Consider the following 20240-nt stretch of genomic DNA (forward strand, 5'->3'; position numbering starts at 1 on the left):
AGTGATCACTGTATCGGTTCCAGGGATCAAACCAGGGTTAGCTGCATTCAGAGAAAATGCCTTAACCTTTGCAGTATCACTCCAAGAGTGTCCTTTAATTACTGTAGAAATGAGATCGATATTACATAAAGATGGCATCACAATTCTGATTTATCATCATTTTATATGAAAGTATAGACATCTTATGGAGAAAGACTGAGAATACCAGTGTCCTATTCATTAAGTGCCTGTCTGTTTAAATAATTGTGAATTGTTTTCTCCTCTTAAGGACAAATTAAAAAAAAAAACCTTTCAAATATGAATTGAATCTTTGCCTCTTTAAACTTTTTAAAACCTTGTCTGTAATATTTGTGGGTCTACAGCTTGAACTTAAATTTTTAAATTTTTTAATGGATTGAGATTATGTGGTTTACAATATTATTAATAATGGCTTCTAGTGCATCTAACTCCTACACCACACCTTACTCTCCCAAAGGCCCCAAAGCCCCTTCATCTCAACACTCCCTCACCCCCGACTCAATTGTAGGGATCAATTGTCTCATTATGTTGCCCTTAGACTTCAGTTTTCTGCACTTCCCCACTCCCCTCCATCTCTTCTGTTTGATCTCCTTAAAAGTATTGGTATATCTTCTCAAATAGAACTTGATTGACTTTAAAAAAAATACTCAAAATAGTAACTCTAAGCCCTCATGTCTCTTAGGATAGGAAAAAGACCGCATACTTTGCTCTGTGACTCACTGAGAATAATGAGACTTATTGTGTCCAATCATGTGGTATGCCCACCATGCAATTTCAATCTGCAGTTTGGGGAATGATCTTTGATCCTTCCTGGAAGTAATTATTATTTACCATATTTAGGGAGATATTTTCTTTTTTGGTTTTGGTGGGTCCTTTGGAAAGGGGGTCACACCTGGCAGTAATCAGGACTCTGCTCTCTGAGATCACTCCTGTTGAGCTTGGGGGGACCATATGTGGTGCTGAGATCCAAACTTGGGATACTGTGTGCAAGGAAAGTGCCCTATCCACTATACTATCACTCTGGCCCCTCCTTTTGACATTTTACTACTTGGTCATCTGCTTTGCTACCTAGTTTGTGTCTTTGGGCAGGCAGTGTGGAATATTCTTTAATGTTCTGTGTAGGTATAATCTTAGACTCAAATTCAATTCAGCAATTATAGGTTGTGTGACTTTTTTGACCAGTCACTTCACTTCATGAGGCCTGATTTTCCTTTCATGTAAAATATAGAGAACTCTTTCTTCTAACCACCACAGCTTAGAGCATGCCTCAGTTAGTTCTTATAGAAGACAATAATCAAAAACCCAGTGCTAAGAAATCCAGGAAGCGATTTCCTAGAAAGTTCACTCCAGGGATATCCTTTGAGCAAAGGAGTTCTGTCTGGCTTGGAAACAGCTGTGACAGATGGAGATCTTGCAAATAGTCAAGAAGAGCAGGCCGACAGGTCTTGTCCAAGTCATAGACTGGGCTAAGTCCCTGTTCTCACAGCAAAACATAGAACTCTCCTTCCAAAAGTAGGGCTTGTTTTGTTTGGGCCAGATGTCTTTATCTCCAGGGTTTCAGTCTTTGAGGGACCCCACTTTGCTGTCGAGAGTCCCTTTCATTTCTTCATTTTGCTCTAAAATTTGAGGACAGGAGCATACACTGTAAAGGGAGAGGTAATTCAGAATTAGGAGAACAGTTGAGACATTATAGCAGAAGTGAAGAGCAATTGGACTAGTCTTGGTATTGCTGGCCCTAAAGCAGCTGGGGCATAGCCTTTAATGGCTGCTCTTGGATATTGGAGCTCCATGGCTTGATTTACACACTCTATAAGGGGTTAATGCTTTTATACCTATAGACTTCGATGTTACCATTACAACTTCTATGATATGCCCTCTGGGCACATCCTCAGCCACTTTCTGAGGCAGATGCTGGATGAGACAATCCAGACTGTTCAGTCTTTGTCAGCCCCAGGACCAGAATCTTCTGCCCACCTTCCTGTGGTGACCAGCTCCTCCCTGAAAATTGTTTTTCCTGCAAGCAGCTAAAGTAAACAGACCTAACGATCAGACCCGCAGGCTCTATATTCTTGTACCTATGAAAGTCTTACCAAACAGAAACTATAAGGGGCCATAAAGTGATCTATTCTCCTAGATTTTAATAGCTGTTTTTTGGGCAACAAGAGAGGTGCTCTTGTTCAGGTAGAACTGGCCTCTGGCAGGGAAGATGGCTTCACAGGATTTGGGGGAAGTTAGAATCAGAATGAGCAAGGAAACTGGAAGAATGCTTAGCGAACTTTTAGTGAAGTGATATCCTGACTTGCCCTGGACTGTGAGGGATTCCCTGAATGACAGGTGCTTAATTTCCAAATCAATAAAGTCCTTGGAAAACCAGAATGAATTTATTTACCAAATCTCTGTACATTCCATGGGCAGGTCACTCCATGCCTGGTGGTTTTTTGACATAATTTAATTTCATAACCTACAACTTCTTTAAACAGTCCATCTCATTCATACCTATCTTTAATTTTTACTGGTGTCAAACCCTTATTCATTTAAATGTAAGTATTTTTATTGACTTACACTGGATTATAGCACTGTAAAATTGTGTGTGTGTGTGTGTGTGTGCATGCACACGTGCACAATTCAATCTGCCTGTAATTTCTATCATCCCCACCATGAAAGTACTAGTTCTCACCACAAAAAACGCTCCTCTAACTAGTCCATCTGCTTTCTTCATTTCCCTCAAGGAATCACCATCATTTGTTGGTTTCTGCCAGCTTTTTTCCCCCTGGCCTTAGTAATTCATATTCCACATATGAGTAAAATTATCTCATAATTTTCTTTTACTTTTTGATTATCTCATAATTTTCTTTTACTTTCTGATTGATTTCATTTAGCCGAAATACGTCACTACCCATCCATGTTGTCCCAAAAGGCATGATTTCATCTTTCTTAATAGTAGAGTAGACATACCCTTTCTCTTCTAGAACATACGTTATATACATAATTATACCCACCATGTCTCTTAAAGAAAGAATAATTTCTTTATAAAATAATAATTCTTTCATATGATTAATATCTTGACCTTTTTTATTTTATGTATTTTTATACTCATCATAACTCCACCAAAAAGTTATCAGACTATGAAAGCTTTAATGAGAAAAGAATAGATACAGAAGAATAAATCAATGCTTGTAGAAGACTCATTTAATCCTTACAACAATCCATGCTAGCAGAAACTGTTAGTACTATTTTGTAAATTATTAAATTGAGGTTTAGAAAACTTAAGTAACTTATTGTAGGTCTAATGACTAATGAAATAGAAAGTAGCTTTCATTGCAGGTATTTGGCACTAAATTATGCTTCTTTTACTCCCACCGCTTATGCATCCTGCATACTCTCATCTTACAGAGCGCTTAGTGAATGAGTTTTATTACCAAAGGCTGGCACCTGGACTCCAACTGGGATTTTCTCTATAAGATTGTTTCATCTGTCACAGGCAACCATTTGTTATGTTCTCTAAATCTACTGTGTCACTTATAGAATGGTGGTTCTAATACTGACATTGTATTGCTATTGTAAAAATTAAATCTAATATTTAGAAGGTGGCACAATAGTGGGAAATAAATGTTATGTTATTATTATAATTACTATTTATGGAAAAGCAGGATTTATGTCTCAGAAAATCTTCTTGTGTAGTCTTTCATCAACTCATATGAACTGTCAAGGTTTTTGTCCGCTCATAGAAAGGGTTCCTTTGATTCAGACAGGCATGCTGTGTTTGCTCTTGTTCTGTTAGCAAGTTTTGGGGTTGATGAGAGGAGATGCATCCCCCAGAGCTGGATGGCACAACAGGACACTGAGACCTCTTGATTTCCCCAGCTCCCTGATGGAATGAGCAGATTATGTCATTTGACAAAACCTGAATTCTGGCATGTTTTAGCTGACATGAGAAATGGACTGCATTGGTTCCAGCTCTTCTTATATCTCGAGGGAACTCTGGGACTCTCATTGTCAGAAAATTCCAGATGATGTCTGTATCCTCTTCTAGGGAATAACTCCAGATATCTCCCTGAGTTCTCAGAAAAGATCTTTCTGGGCTAAAATCTTCCGTTTTTTTTAGTTAATGAATGATGTCACTATTTATTTCTTATATTTTAGAATGATAAAACTTCAAGTCCAATTTACGAGATAGTACAAATTTCTCTTCTGATGGCTTATTTTGATAATGTTTTCAATGACAATTTTGAAAAAGAGCAGACCTTTTCTTATAATGAATTCCAAGAAACCCAAGTCCAATAATCGTCAAAACTTCTCTGAATTATCTGTACTAGGTCAGATAATTCCCTGAATTATCTGTTCCAGGTCAGATGGAAAATAGCATTTTAAGCTATTTTATTTGAGCACCACTTCGCATTTCACTTACAGTCTTTTTCTGGGAACAAGTGACATTTTGGTTATGAGAAACAAAGTTCTACTTAAAAGGCAGGTGTGTTGAGAACTTTCAGAGTGCTAGTTGCTGTTTTAGGCAGGATTAAGGTCTGGAGGAAAATACTTAGTAGTAAAAGCCATGTGACTTTTTTTCTTCATATACTCACAGCCTTTGAGGACCATGGATCCAACTGGAGTGATGATAACACATTTGACTCTTGGTGTTTCAGCTGACATGAGAAATTGACTGTATTGGATCCAAATGGCATTGGATCTATCATTGCAGCTATTTGAGATTTTATAGGCAATTTGTGTTCAAACTTATAATTTTTTTCTTTGCTTTTTGGGTCACACCTAGGGATGCTCTGGGGTTACTCCTGGCTTTGCATTCAGGAATTACTCCTGGTGGTGCTGGGGGACCATATGGGATGCTGGGAATCGAACCCAGGTTGGCCGCATGCAAGGCAAACACTGTACCCACTGTGCTATTGCTCCAGCCCCAAACTTATAATCTTGATGTTGTATTAGTTATGTTCATTTATCATATTAATTATAAAATGTCTTACCTTTAAATCTCTGACTATATTACCAATGTAAAGGATTTCATACCTGGCTCTTAAGCTATTTTGTAGGTATTTGGCATAGAAAAGCTTCTTTTGCTAAACATACAGATGGTCTCGCCATTTGTTGATGGCAATTACATGTAAAGTAATATGAATTTAGATCCCTGGGTTTGGCATATTTGTTTAAAAGTACAACTCATCATTTTATAGATGAGTCTTATGTGTTGCAAATTGATTCAGAAAGCAAAAGGAACAGCTGAAGATGAACATTAATGTGTACTTGCTTTTTCATTTTTTTAATTTCCCATATGTCACTTTTAATCTTCTCTTAGGAAAGCCATGCTACTTGTCTTGCAATATGGAGATTATTGAGAATTTCTACTTTAGAAATTACATTTTTATGGGATATTGGAAAGAAAACTTTTTAAGGAGAAACAAAACATTCCTTTATATTGAAATTTTTCTCCATACCTTGATCAAATTCATCAATTATTTTTGTCTCCACATCTAATGCCAGTAAGATTTTTTTTCCAGGATGTAAAGAGAGAGATCTTTGGGAATGTCCATCCAATAAACAGTGTTTGAAGCACACAGTCATCTGTGATGGGTTCCCAGACTGCCCTGATAATATGGATGAAAAAAACTGTTGTAAGTACTTACGTGAATTGGTTAACAGGGAATTTTTATTTTAAGCACTTATGTCTTCTTTTACATAATCCAAAAACTTAAAAATAGTGTCAAAAGATCTTCATATATTCATAGATTTTGAACAAAACTCTACTTGTATGACAAATGGGACAGGAGATAGTACAATAGTTAGGATGTATGTCTAGCTAAGAAAACAATTGTATTTGTGTAAAATATGCTGGAGCGATAGCACAGCGGTAGGGCGTTTGCCTTGCACGCAGCCAACATGGCCGACCCGAGTTCGATTCCTCCGCCCCTCTCGGAGAGCCCGGCAAGCTACCGAGAGTATCTCGCCCACACGGCAGAGCCTGGCAAGCTCCCCGTGACGTATTCGATATGCCAAACACAGTAACAACAAAGTCTCCAATGGAGACGTTACTGGGCCCGCTTGAGCAAATCGATGAACAACGGGAGGGCCTTTACCTTTACTTTTACCTTATACATACTATACAATTTGATTATTGTTTATAAATTGGATAACATTTTAGACACTCCAAATAATCCTAAATAGAGAGCATAATAAAATATAATCATAAATTAAATATGAAAATATTAAAAATAAAATTAGGAGTAATTTTCCTTAATTTATTATTATAATTAGTGATATAATATAAAATGTAAAGTATATGTATGTTATTTACCTTGAAAATTATCAGAAGATTATAATAAAAATAAAAAGAATAGTTTCTGGGTGATGGGATTATTAAATGTGCTTCTCTAACTTTTTAATATTTTCTAGAAGAAGAGCCAGTAGTTTCAATAAGAACAAGTGAAACTACTTATGTGTGCTGCCCAGTTCTATCTTATATACTAATAACAGAAAACTCAAATCAAAGTGCCCAAAGCAATGATGATACTTATCATTGTTATTTGGCTTTTTTTACTATCCCCAATTACTATCCCCAAAAATCTCAAGCTTTTCTCCTGGCTCTCTGCTCAGGGATCACTCCTGGCAGAGCTTGGCTGTATTATTATTAAGTCACAATAAGAAATTAAGTATTAGCACACAGGTGAATTAAGACATGCCTTCTGAAATGCCACTGACTTACACTTTATTATCATTATTATGTTTGTTTGGCTTTTTGGTTTGTTTTGGGGTCACTCTGAGAAGAGCTCAAGGCTCATTCCTGGCTTACCTCAGGGATCACTCCTGGAGGTGCTGGGTACTATATGTGATGCTGTTGATTAAATTAGTATCAGATGCATGTAAAATAAGCAAGTAACCATAATATTTCCTCTATGGGACCACATTTGTTATTGTTAATTGTCATCTTGGTTGTATATAACTTGTCATGAAAAGTGTGGAAAGGATTCCTAAGACTGGATGTAAATTTATCAACTCTTCCACAGTTCTCTGTTTGGCTTGGCCCTGAGCTGGCTTCCACTTAGTCCAAAAATAGTTTTGAAAAGCACCTGGGACACCATGATCCCTTGATTATATTCAATGGGAAGAAGTTGGTCCTCATCTCTGGAATATCAATTAGGGATTCACTCAAATTGGCTGGCTCAGGTCAGGTCCAGTTTTATAGTCAGGAGTGTTTGAATATTAGGATGGATTGGAAAAGACCTCATGAAAACAGCTGAGCTGTGAAGAGAAACATCCCTAGAAAAATCAATTAGAAAAGGATGTGATTACCCGCAAGCCACCTTTTCCCCCAGTAGGGTTTGGTTTGGCAGGAAGGATCTTACAAAGCCCAGCCTGCAAAACCAGATGTCAAGACTGTGATCTTGCACCACTTGTTTTCTCCTATGTTAATAATGTGCCCGGTAAAGAAATCAGATGGTTAAAAACAAAAATTCATATCCTATTTAAATGAATCCAGATCTTCCTCTGAAACTGGAGCTGTGCAGTGTGGATCAGGTGCATTAGACAAAATCAGGTTCCTAAAAAAAAAAAAGGAAAAGGAAAAGGAGGGGAAAAAAGAAACAGACACCAGATAGGTAATTAAGGAGTTCCAATGTGATTTTTGAAAGTCCAAGAAAGAATTACCATGTGACTAAGCCATTTAATAGTAGTATATTTAATAATAGTATATTTTTCAGTCATAAACTATTCCAATACCCTTCCCTTCATCATTTCCCACACCCAATGGGGAGTTTCCGACCCCCCAGCTGCTTCTTCAGCTGCTTCTTTGGCAGTCAGGCATGTTTCTTCTCTCTCTCTCTCTCTCTCTCTCTCTCTCTCTCAGCTTTTAGGCATCATGGTTTGTAATACAGACACTGAGACCTGAAACATTATCAAGTATCCCTTTACCTTTTTTCAGCACACAATTCTTGTCCAGAGTGATCATTCCCAATCATTCTATGAATAACTTTATCTGTCCTTCCCCGTGCTCTGCTCATGCCACTTCAGATTTTCACACCACACCACACCACACACACACAGACACACACACACACACACACACACACATACACACACACACACACCACATCCATATTACTGTTGCTCTGGATGCCACTTTTTCAAACCTGTTGTTAGAACTAGGACCAAATCATGTGGCAATCATAGTTTCCATTCAATGTTTGTAATTCATATGAATGAGCTTCTATAAAACAAGATTTTACCTTCTGTGACTCATCTACACACAGGTTTGAGGGCCTCAGTGACAATATCCTTTCATGATTCTGCTGTTTAAAAATAGTGTACACATTCCTTCTAATAAATTATTTCTAAAAAGTTCCTGTCCTCTCACTTCCTGTTCCCTGTGCCAGCATTTTGCCAGGATGACGAACTAGAATGCGCAAACCATGAGTGTGTGTCACATGACCGGTGGTGTGATGGCCAAGCGGACTGCATGGATAGTTCAGATGAATGGGATTGCGGTGAGTGGCGTGTTTCTGCCATCTGCTCTCTTCTCCAGGCCCATCCGCCACTTCAGTTAAATGAATCCCAAATGATTTCACGGAATTTTACTAACCAAGGCCTTCTCTTTTGCTTTACTTCTTACAAGTTGACAGTGATGACTCATATAGGTTATTTTCAATTCATAGAATAACCTTCCCAACCTACTTCTGCATTTGAAATGTCTCTTTTATATATAAAATTTTGGGTTCAAATAGCTGTTATCATAATAACTGCTATTATAGTATTTAGAACTATTATCGTCCATTTCCCACAATTATCAATATTCTCTCATTTTTATATCATTGACACCTACTGAAACAGGATGTTATCAATCTTTCCTGCTTTTATTTTCTTTTCTTTCATTAGTTTGTGTATTGATCATGTCCTTTTATTTTGTTTTCTGATGTTTGTATATCTGGGGATTTACTGACTTTAGAGAGACTGCTCTTCTGAGATACTCTCTCCAGGATATTGCAATTTCTTGAGATACAAAGCCTTTTATCTGCAAATCAACTAATACAAAGCTTTACCCACAGGCAACCTTCTTTATGTGCTCTTATCTTTCTAACTTTTCTATACTTTTCACTCCAGATGCAAAAGGGATTTGCAACTCTCCATTGCCTTTCCCATAGAAAACTTATTAAGCCCTTTCTCACCAGTACTGGAGTGTTACAGTTTAGTATTTAAATTTGACTCGTTTTATCCTCTCACTATTCATCATCACTGTTTCCATTCTCTGGATGCTTATTTTAAGCTTTATCACTCTTATAATAATTTTAAGTATATCATATATTTTAAGTATCAGCAGACCAATCATGATTATTGTGTATGTTGTAATCGGTTGCCTCGTGTTTTAAAAAATGCTCTGTGACTGATAAAGTACAGAGAATGCTCTTTTATAAGATAAGAATTAGTGCACAGACTAAATTGATATAACTACCACACACTTATATTCTGTATATGCTTTCTTGTAAAGGAAAGGTATGGCAAAATTATGCTAGGTTCTTATCATTACCCAGATCACTTTAGTCATCTCAGGAAATGGGGCAGTCTCTAGCCAGCTTTTCCTAGTAAGGAAACTTAAAAACTGCCTCTTTCCTTAAAGCCTACAGTTCTTGGAGAGCAGAGACCATTTCTAATTTATTTATTAGTTTAGTCTTCTGCCTCACTGAAGAGCAGTGCATGGGGGAGGTACTCATGAAATGACTTAACTAAAATAGCTAAAATTAAGTGTATGCAAGGGAAGCCAAGTTGTATAAAATTATTATTTGGCTTCAGCAGATAAAATGCTTTGAATTAAGATCTTTTCTTTTTTCTTTCTCAGTGACCCTCTCTAAAAATGTCAACTCCTCATCATTGCTGATCGCTCACAGATCTGCCCTGGAATACCACGTGTGTGCAGATGGCTGGCAGGAGACACTGAGTCAGCTGGCCTGCAAGCAGATGGGTTTAGGGTAAGGTCAGTAGTTTGTAGTGCAGATGAATTTCAGGGGGCTTCCCAGAACTTAGCAGTTCTATGGTATTGGTGAATGGAAAGTGAGTTACTGTTCTCAAACACAACCTCCAATGCCCAGAAAGTGAGTCAGGTGAAAGGACAGTGCTTAATTTACAGCCACCTGCTCTGAAGAGGGTGTTTTTGGAACCGGACATTGACAAAGCCTCTGAGAGTCAATGAAGTCACTGTGTTTGAAGGACTTGTGGAATGAACTGCTTTTGTTATTTATAAAGGTAGCAAGATGGTTTCTATTGAGAAACCTAGACTGGAAAATCTGACTATTCTCCCTACTTCCCCGGGAGATGTTTGAAAACTCCTTCCTTAGGAAATGCACATTTGAAAGAAAATAAATTGAGAAATAGAAAGAGAAGTTGCTTCACAATGAAACTGAATAGTGTTTCGATTTCTCTTCAGTCATTTAGGAAATGTATACCAAGAAATAGTTCACAAATTTTGCTTCTTCATAGACTGAAAAGATACTGAAAATAGATACTTTGAAAGTTGGATAAAGCTCTTTTCGGGTGGGGGGAGGGTTCTTTCACAGTTCTATTTGGAAAGCAAAAATTAATGGACTTAGAATATATATGTGTGCATGTGTATATTTACATATTCTTTCTTTCATTACTATGCATGTGAGATTTGGGGAAATCAAGAAATAACAGATAAGGTAGTAATAAAATTCTATAATAAAAAAATCAAGTTCATGTGACATCCCAGAATTCTACAGGGCAAACTTTTCATAATAATTGTATAATAAGCCATCCAATTTCAGAATAGTTAGTTGCTATTTTTTATCATAATTTGAAGAATTATGTTAATCCTAGTAACTTCAACTCATTTCCCCCTCTAAAGACCCACATATTTAGAAAATTGAGTGATGCAATCTATAATAAGGGAACTCAAAACTTTTCCTGAGTGGAAAAATTATATTTACCATGATCCATTAAATTATATTTAATTTTCCAAATTTCCTCATTGTGCCTAAGTGAAAAGGGATATGATTGTGATCAGAAAGAAAATAAAAGCCTTTTAATATGATTTATGTTCCCTTTACCAATGTGCAAGGTTATTTCTTAATATGAATACTTGATTAAATAGTAACATAATTGTATTACAAGTTCTAGGGGGGAAAGTCTGAACTGCAATGATTTTACAACCAAAATCCTTTTAAGAAGCCACCCTGTTTGGCTGCAAATTGAAGAAATCTTATTTTTCAAAATATTCTTGTTTTTTTTCCCAATTCTTTGTATACTAGAGTAGAAATTTTATTATGGCAAAAATATTCATAGCACTGAACTCATCTTTTAGCCATTTCTTGAAGTGCAATTCAGGATCATAGTGATAGTACAGTAGGTAGAGTGCTTGCCTTGTACACTATCTACCTAGTTTTGTTCATCAGGCTCCAGTAAGTTCCCCCAAGTATAGCCAGGAGATCATGACCAGGTGTGGCTCAAAAATAGAAAAGAAGGAAAGAAAAAAGGAGGAAGGAAGGAAGGAAGGAGGGAGGGAGGGAGGGAGGGAAGGAGGGAGGGAGGAAGGAAAGGAGGAGGGAAGGAAGGAAGGGAGGAAAGAATGAATGAAAGAGGAAGGAAAGGGAAGGAGGGATGAAGAGAGGGAGGAGGGAAGGAAGGAAAGAAGAAATGAAAGGGAAGAGAGGGGGGAGGAAGAGAGGGAGGAAAGAAGGAAGGAAAAGGAAAGAAAGAAGGAAGGAAGGAAGGAAGGAAAGAAGGAAGGAAAGAAGGAAGAAGGAAATAATAAAAATAAGTATATGAAAAGTGGCATTTTATATATTCAGAAGACTATGCAACCATTACCATTATCCAACATTTTTAATTTAGCATGTTTTCATTCATATATATGCTAATACTTCATTTCTGTTTGTGACTAAATAATATTCCCTTGCAAGTGTATAGCACATTTTAAAGATCTATTCATCCATTCACAGATAGTGTTTTTGTTTTGCTATGTGCGTACTGTGTTTTTTTTAAAAAAATCCTTTAGCTCAATTTTCTTAATATAATGGGGACAAGTCATTTTAATACTAAATATATTTTTAGAAATTAAAACTCTAAGTGGACATTTTCCCCTTACCTTTTTTTTGAAAGTGTTTTATTATAATTTAGTCAATAAGCTTTCAATGTTGTTTAAGTCTATCATCACCGCATGAGCCTGTAACCAAAGGGTCTTCTATGCCTGTCCTATGTGACCTCTGGTTCAACCATCCTGTATCTTTCAACATCACTATTACCTCATTATTTGTTCATTGACAGTTATGGTTTGATGCATACTGTTAATTCCCTTAGCACCACCCACATGTTCTGACCCTCAAACTAAGGATCATGTTCTGACCCTTAAACTCCCATGTTACTTCCAGCCTACCTAATCCCCATCCCATTCCCAAACCTGATACTCTCAAGTCTATAACCCAGTGTAAATGGACGTATTTTAAAGATAACCGTTATTTCATATGTGGGTAGGAAAATCAGAGAGAATAATAGAATGGGACTGGAGAACCATAACTTTACTTGTTTTAATTTATGACAAGAGATGATGAGATAAAAGACCAATGTGATACCTCACACTATCTGTATTGTAAACCATAATACCCATAAGTAGAGAGAGAGTAAGAGGGAAAATGTCTACCATAGGGGGAGGGGAGGTGAGAAGGGGCCAGGTAGGGATTCTAAGGACATTGATGGTGGAAAATGTACACTGGTGAAAGAAAGGGTGTTCGATCATTGTTTGACTGAAACTCAAACATGAAAGTTTTGTAACTGTAGTTCATGGTGATTCAATTATATATATGTGTATATATATGTATGCATATATATTCAAAGATGTAAAGATAAAGGTTAAAAAATCAAAGACACGAGTAAGAAAGACAGTACTTTTGTACCTTTTGATTGCACGCAAATTTGATGCTTCAGTTTTAAGTGTGTGAGTCACGAATTGGTAAGATTCTGGAGAGTCAGACTGGGGGTCATTGGTAAGATGAGGATAGATTCCTGAGAAGGAATGGACTGCTTAAGAAGCTATATTGGAGGCTAGCAGACAGGGTTGGAATGCATGCTTTGGATGCTAGAGATTGGGTGGATCCCTGGCTCAACATGGTCCCCCAGCACTGCCTGAGTAACTCCTGTGTACTGCCAGGTGTGGCAAAACAAAAAATAAAATAAAACAAGCTGTTCTGTACTACTGTTGCAGGAGACCACCTACTCTGATGCAAAAGCACAGTTCTACTTGTAATGATGCTAATAAATTCTAAGTAACCCTAAATCTTCAAGCAATTTTTCTGAATACAAAGTCCCATATAATAGGGTTCATTAGGTCATAACTAGTCACTGATCTCCACTCTGACTCCCAGAGGGAAGAGCTCTTCTTTGGCCTCCGAAGTAGTATCCACTGCATGAAACTACCTTTATTATTATTATCATTATCATTATTATTATTATTATTATCATTATTATTTTGCTTTTTTGGGTCACAGCTGGCGATGCTTAGGGCTCTGCACTCAGGAATTTCTCCTAACAGTGCTCGGGGGATCATATGGGATGCCAGGGATCAAACTTGGGTTGGCTGCGTGCAAGGCAAATCCCCTACCCACTGTACTATTGCTCCGGCCCCTAAAACTGCCTTTATGTCATCAAACACATTCTGCATCAGAAACTTGAGATTGAAAATGAAAATTCAACTAATTCTATTCTGCTTCCTCTCTATTATTTCTGAACATCTACCTGTGGTGCCTGTGCACTAGTAGGCATTGTGTGGAGGATGGCAAGGTCAAAAATATCATCAAAGAGCTCATACTGTAGCGGGGAAGACATGACTAAGTAACCCAGAAAGAACATGAGGTTGATGGGGGGGGGAGAATCCAGATTTATTGTCAGTTGAGAATGCTTCATATGCCATAGCATATGGCATTCCTATTAAAATTCCATAAAAAGAGTAGCTAAAATTCTTGATACTATAGTGTCATTATATCATTGCATTATTCATTAAATCAGTTATACAGTAAGCATTTATAGAGAAAACTTTTATAGTGGAGTGTCCAAAACCAACATACTCTAAGTCCAAACAGACCATCCATCTACTTAAGGAGATTCATTTTAGATTTAGTTTCTCAAAGTGCAAGGCTACACTAAATTGTATGTTTTAAAGAGCCTGGCAAGCTCCCCGTGATGTATTCGATATGCCAAACACAGTAACAACAAAGTCTCCAATGGAGACGTTACTGGGCCCGCTTGAGCAAATCGATGATCAACGGGAGGGTCTTTACTTACTTACTAATGAGAACTTAACTGCAGTACTTTCACGGTAGAGATAGTTGATTACAAACACCTGTATTTGGGTTTTTTAAGATCCAAACTATGCCTTCCATGTCAAATGGTACAAATGCCAGGCTCTATGCAGAGTACTTATTTAAACAAGTAGCTTCAGAGTTCTTTGCTGAATCTGTCATCTTGCCTCCATCTGCAGGTATCATAGTTGTTCACTTCAGGTGAAAGTATGATGACTATTTGATTAGGCAAGGGATATATAAATCAGACTTCAATATTCTCATGACAGAATATTGACTTTGCTACCTGAATGTGCAGAATGAAAAACATATGGACATTTGTTTAATCAACAACACAAATCAAAATTGAGTCTGCCCTTTAATACTTGCCAAATGTTCTCTGTTGAGACATCTGGTATTTGAGGAGGTTAGTGAAATGTGACTTTCTGTGTCTTTTTACTCCATAGTTTTTATCTTTCTATAAAGTTAGAGCATCTGGAAACAGACTGTACTTTTTGGGAAGAAACTCCTTTATGTCATTAGAGGTAATTTTATTCACTAATCTTTTTTGAGCTACTCAATGGAAGAAAACATCTTTCCAGAGAATATTTCTGTGACTTAGAAGAACCCTCAAAGATGGTGTCTATTATATTATGTAATAGTCCATTATATAATGAATTACATTGTCATGCTTTTCTAAAGTATATTCCAAGGAAAATGTTTCTAACTTTAGATTTCATTGGTAAGTAAGAACTCTTTAATATGGCATTAAATCCTTATTGACTTCCATGAAGCTCAAAGACAGATTGGATCCTCTGTAGTAAATCAAGGCGAGTTTGTTGTTCCTAAACACAAAAACTGTGAAAAAGAAACCCAAAGCCAAGTTAGTGATATTAATAGTAATTCTGAATTGTAGAATTAAAAACACTTTTAAAACATTTTTTCTCTCTTTTTTTCTTGTGAAGGTATACATTCAGGATTTCCTCCCTCGCTCCATATATTCATACCTGCGTGATCATTTCCACTATTTAATTGCATAAAATTTTCATCACTTATATGTTATGCCCATTATAGTTACTATCCATTTCTCTTTCCCACCAATCCTTGAAAACAGTAATTTATGTTCTGTGGATTTTCCTCTTGTGTACATTTTGATAAATAGAATCATACAGTATATGCCTTTTATGTATGTGTTCTTTCAATCCTGCTTTGGCTGAAAACAATCCTCTGTGTAGGTACAACTGTGTTTTGATATCCACACATTTAACATATACTTGGGGAAAGGAATGCAGACATTTAGTCTATAGCAGTTGAATATAGAGACCATACCATAGCAGTTTCCTTTCGGAGAGCCCAGCAAGCTACAGAGAGTATCCCACCCACACGGCAGAGTCTGGCAAGCTCACCGTGGTGACCTCTATTAAAAATGCAATCATGAGATAGAGATTCTAAGAAATTGGACGCACCAAACAGTTCTGAATTATATTTCCTTAATAAGCCACTAGGGACCCGCATGCCTTTGTTCCTCTGCCATTACCTTCATGCGTGTGGAGAGTGGTCTCAGCATAGTTGTGGCTGATTCTGGAGGTCTTCGGCTGCTGGGGTTCTGCTCGGGGCAGGGAGGGAAACTCAATCTGCCCCCCTCTAATGGGCCCCAGCGAGGATAGCCAGGAGCGGGGGCAGGAGACTCCCGGGGCTGAGCTCTTCAAGCCTGCTCAGATCAGGGCTGAACATCCTCCACCCAGATCCTCCATCTTCCAGTAGGCGAAGGTTACACCCACCAACTGCCCCCCCCCCCCCCGCACTGTGTAATCCCATCAAGGGCCAAGACCCAGAGACTATAAAACCCAGCTTCCAGAAGAGAACAGCACAGAGTCTCCTGCCCCCGCACCTGGCTGTCCTCGCTGGGACCCTTTGGAGGGGGGTGGGTTGAGTTTCCCTCCCCGCCCCAAGCAGAACCCCAGCAGCCGAAGACCTCCAGAACCAGCCATAACCATGCTGAGACCACTCTCCACACACATGAAGGTACTGGCAGATGAACAAAGGCATGCAGGTCCTGGGGCTGAGCTCACCAAGCCTGCTTGGATCAGGGCTGAGCATCCTCCAACCAGATCCTCCTTCTTCCAGTAGGCGAGGGTCACACCCACCGACTCCTCTCCCCACCGCCCCCCACCCCCGCGCTGTGTAATCCCATCAACGAAACGGCCAAGACCAAGAGACTATAAAACCCAGCTCTCTGAAGCGCGCAGCCGCGACATCTTATTATCTCATTATTATCTCATTCTTGCTTTGGACAACTTGGCAGGCTACTGAATGTAACCTGCCCACACGGCAGAGTCTGGCAAACTCCCCGTGGCGTACCCAATATGCCAAATACCAGTAACAATGATGGGTCTCATTCTCCTAACCCTGAAAGAGCCTTGAATGTGGCACTTTTTAGAATCCCAGGGCTCGGATGAAGGAGACGTTACTGGGGCCTGCTTGAGGCAATCGACACAGGACGATCATGATCATGATTGTGATCGTGAATAAGCCACTACTCAAATTTCATGGCTCATCTTTAGAGCAAAATTTCTCAAAAAATTCTACACTGACTAGTTTTATATTAATCTGTTTCCACTATTGCTTGTTTTTATTTCCTTTAGTTTATTGCTTCTCTTCAATGATCGTAAAATTAGGGCCAACATACTGTTTATATTCACTACCTTGGTTTCTCATTTATATTCATCTTGTGGTTTTGTTACTTAGTTTATAAGTCTACATAGTGATATATTCAGATGACTCAGATAAATATCTTCAGTCCAGAACTCTCTAATAAGATCTAGACTCGAGTCTAATAAAAATCTCAATTTAGAGAACTGAAACCCCAAACTAAATATATCCAAAACAAAGCCCACATTTTTCCCTAAACTTGACCCATGTATAATATTTCCTATGTTGAGGTCCCATTTTACCAGTTTCTCAAGATGGGTCTCTTTAAACAATTCTCACCTCCAATTTTTTAAAAATTTTTTTTATTTGTTTCTTTCTTTTTTTTTTTTTACAGTTGTATATTTACAATTTTTTGTGCTTGGGTTTCGATTATACAATGATCAGATACCCATCCCTCCACCAGTGCCCATTTTCCACCACCATGGATAATATCCCCCCACCCCCATCCCCTCATCCCCCCTGTCTCTGTGGAAGGGCAATCTCCTGTGTTCTCTCTCTCCTTTTGGGTGTTGTGGTCTGCAAAAGAGGCATTGAGTGGCAAACATGTTCAGTCCATAGTCTACTTTCGACATGCATCTCCCCTCCTGGGAGGATCCTCCAAACATCCTTTATTTGGTGCTCCCTTCTCTATCTGAACTGCCCTTTCCTCTAGGATACCCGGCTGGCCTCTAAGTTATGGAGTAATCCTCCTGGTGCTGATCTCAGCTATTCTTGGGTATTAATCTCATACTTTGTTACTTTATATCGCCCAGATGAATGCAATCTTTCTATGTCTATCCCTCTCTTTCTGACTCATTTCGCTTAGCATGATACTTTCCATATTGTACCACTTGTATGTAAATTTCATGACTTCATCTTTTCTAACAGCTACATAGTACTCCATTGTGTAGATGTACCAAAGTTTCTTTAACCAGTCATCTGTTCTTGGGCATTCAGGTTTCTTCCAGTTTCTGGCTATTGTAAAGAGTGCTGCAATGAACAAACAAGTGCAGATGTCACTTCGGCTATACATTTTTGCCTCTCTGGGATATATTCCCAGGAGTGGTATTGCTGGGTCAAATGGGAGCTCAATTTCTAATTTTTTGAGAATCGTCCATACTGTTTTCCAGAAGGGCTGAACCAGTGGACATTCCCACCAACAGTGAAGGAGTGTCCCTTTCTCGCCACATCCACGCCAGCATTGGTTGCTTTTGTTCTTTTGAATGTGGGCCAGTCTCTGAGGTGTGAGATGGTATCTCATTGTGGTTTTGATCTGCATCTCCCTGATGATTAATGATGTAGAGCATTTTCTCATGTGCTTTTTTGCCATTCGGATTTCTTCTTTGAGAAAGTTTCTGTTCATTTCATTGCCCCATTTTTGGATGGGGTTGGATGTTTTCTTCTTGTGGAGTTTAACCAGTATTTTGTATATCCTGGATATCAACCCCTTATCAGATGTGTATTCGGTGAATATCCTTTCCCATTCTGTAGACTGTCTTTGTATTTTGGTCACTGTTTCTTTGGAGGTGCAGAAGCTTCTTAGTTTAAGATAGTCCCATTTATCTATCTCTGTTTTCACTTGCTCGGCCAGTGGCGTGGCATCTTTGAAGATACCATTAGCCTCAATGTCATGGAGGGTTTTGCCAACTTTATCTTCAATGTACCTTATGGTTTCTGGTCTGATGTTGAGGTCTTTAATCCATTTTGATCTTACTTTTGTACATGGTGTTAGGCAGAGTTCTGAGTCTATTTTTTTGCATGTAGCCATCCAGTGATGCCAACACAATTTATTAAAGAGGCTTTCCTTACTCCACTTCACATTAGTTGCACCTTTATCAAAGATTAGATGAGCATATGATTGAGGGGAGATGTCAGTGTATTCAACCCTGTTCCATTGGTCTGCAGTTCTGCCTTTGTTCCAGTACCATGCTGTTTTAATTATTACTGCTTTGTAGTACAGTTTGAAGTTCGGGAGTTTGATTCCTCCCATTTTCTTTTTCCCAAGAATTGCTTTAGCTATTCGTGGGGGTTTATTGGTCCATATAAATTTCAGGAGTGTTTGCTCCATATCTTTGAAGAATGTCATGGGTATCCTTATAGGGATTGCATTGAATTTATACAATGCTTTCGGTAGTATTGCCATTTTGACAATGTTAAGTCTCCCGGCCCATGAGCAGGGGATATCTTTCCATTTCCTCATGTCCTCTTTTATTTCCTGAAGTAGCGTTTTGTAGTTTTCTTTGTACAGGTCGTTTACTTCCTTAGTTAAGCTGATTCCTAGGTACTTGATTTTCTGGGGCACAATTGTGAACGGGATTGTTTTTTTCATGTTGCTTTCTTCTCTCTCACTGTTTGCGTATAGGAAAGCCATGGATTTTTGGGTATTGATTTTATAACCTGCAACTTTACTATACGAGTCTATTGTTTCTAGGAGTTTTTTGGTGGAAGTTATTGGGTTCTCTAAGTAGAGTATCATATCATCTGCGAATAGTGAGAGCTTGATTTCTTCCTTTCCTACCTGAATGCCCTTAATATCTTTTTCCTGCCTAATCGCTATTGCAAGTACTTCCAGTACTATATTGAACAGCAGTGGAGATAGTGGGCATCCCTGTCTCGTCCCTGATCTTAGAGGGAAGGCTCTCAGTTTTTCCCCATTGAGGATGATGCTTGCTGTAGGCTTTTGGTAGATGGCTTTAATTATGTTGAGGAAGGTCCCCTCTATACCCATTTTGGCTAGGGTTTTCATCATAAAGGGGTGCTGGATCTTATCAAATGCTTTCTCTGCATCTATTGACATAATCATATGCTTTTTATCTTTTCTTTTGTTGATATAATGGATTATGTTGATTGATTTTCGAATGTTAAACCATCCTTGCATCCCTGGGATGAATCCTACTTGGTCATGGTGTATGATCTTTTTGATGAGTAGTTGGATTCTATTTGCTAGTAGTTTGTTGAGGATCTTTGCATCTGTGTTCATCAGGCACATCGGCCTGTAATTCTCTTTCTTTGTGGTAGCTCTGTCTGCTTTTGGTATCAGTGTGATATTTGCTTCGTAGAAACTGTTCGGAAGTGTTTTTGATATTTCAATTTTGTGGAAAAGCTTAAAGAGCATTGGGAGTAAGTCCTCTTTAAAGATTTGGAAGAATTCACTAGTGAATCCATCCGGGCCAGGACTTTTGTGCTTGGGGAGATTTTTTATTACCATTTCAATTTCCTTGATGGTGATAGGTCTGTTCAGGTATTCCA

General features: G+C 38.3%; 1 protein-coding gene across 3 annotated transcripts in view; it reads left to right on the plus strand.

Annotated features, from left to right (window-relative positions):
• The window catches only part of CORIN (corin, serine peptidase), a 238116-nt gene that overhangs the window by 185323 nt on the left and 32553 nt on the right, over nt 1-20240 (plus strand). For all 3 annotated transcript variants that reach the window (XM_056111214.1, XM_056111215.1, XM_056111216.1), the window contains exons 14-16: nt 5529-5642; nt 8397-8507; nt 9854-9983. In XM_056111214.1, the coding sequence (XP_055967189.1) occupies nt 5529-5642; nt 8397-8507; nt 9854-9983 (355 nt within the window). The remainder of the gene's footprint in view (nt 1-5528; nt 5643-8396; nt 8508-9853; nt 9984-20240) is intronic.

Source organism: Sorex fumeus, unplaced genomic scaffold, assembly GCF_029834395.1.
Source record: "Sorex fumeus unplaced genomic scaffold, SorFum_2.1 ptg000013l, whole genome shotgun sequence".
Lineage (NCBI taxonomy): Eukaryota > Metazoa > Chordata > Mammalia > Eulipotyphla > Soricidae > Sorex > Sorex fumeus.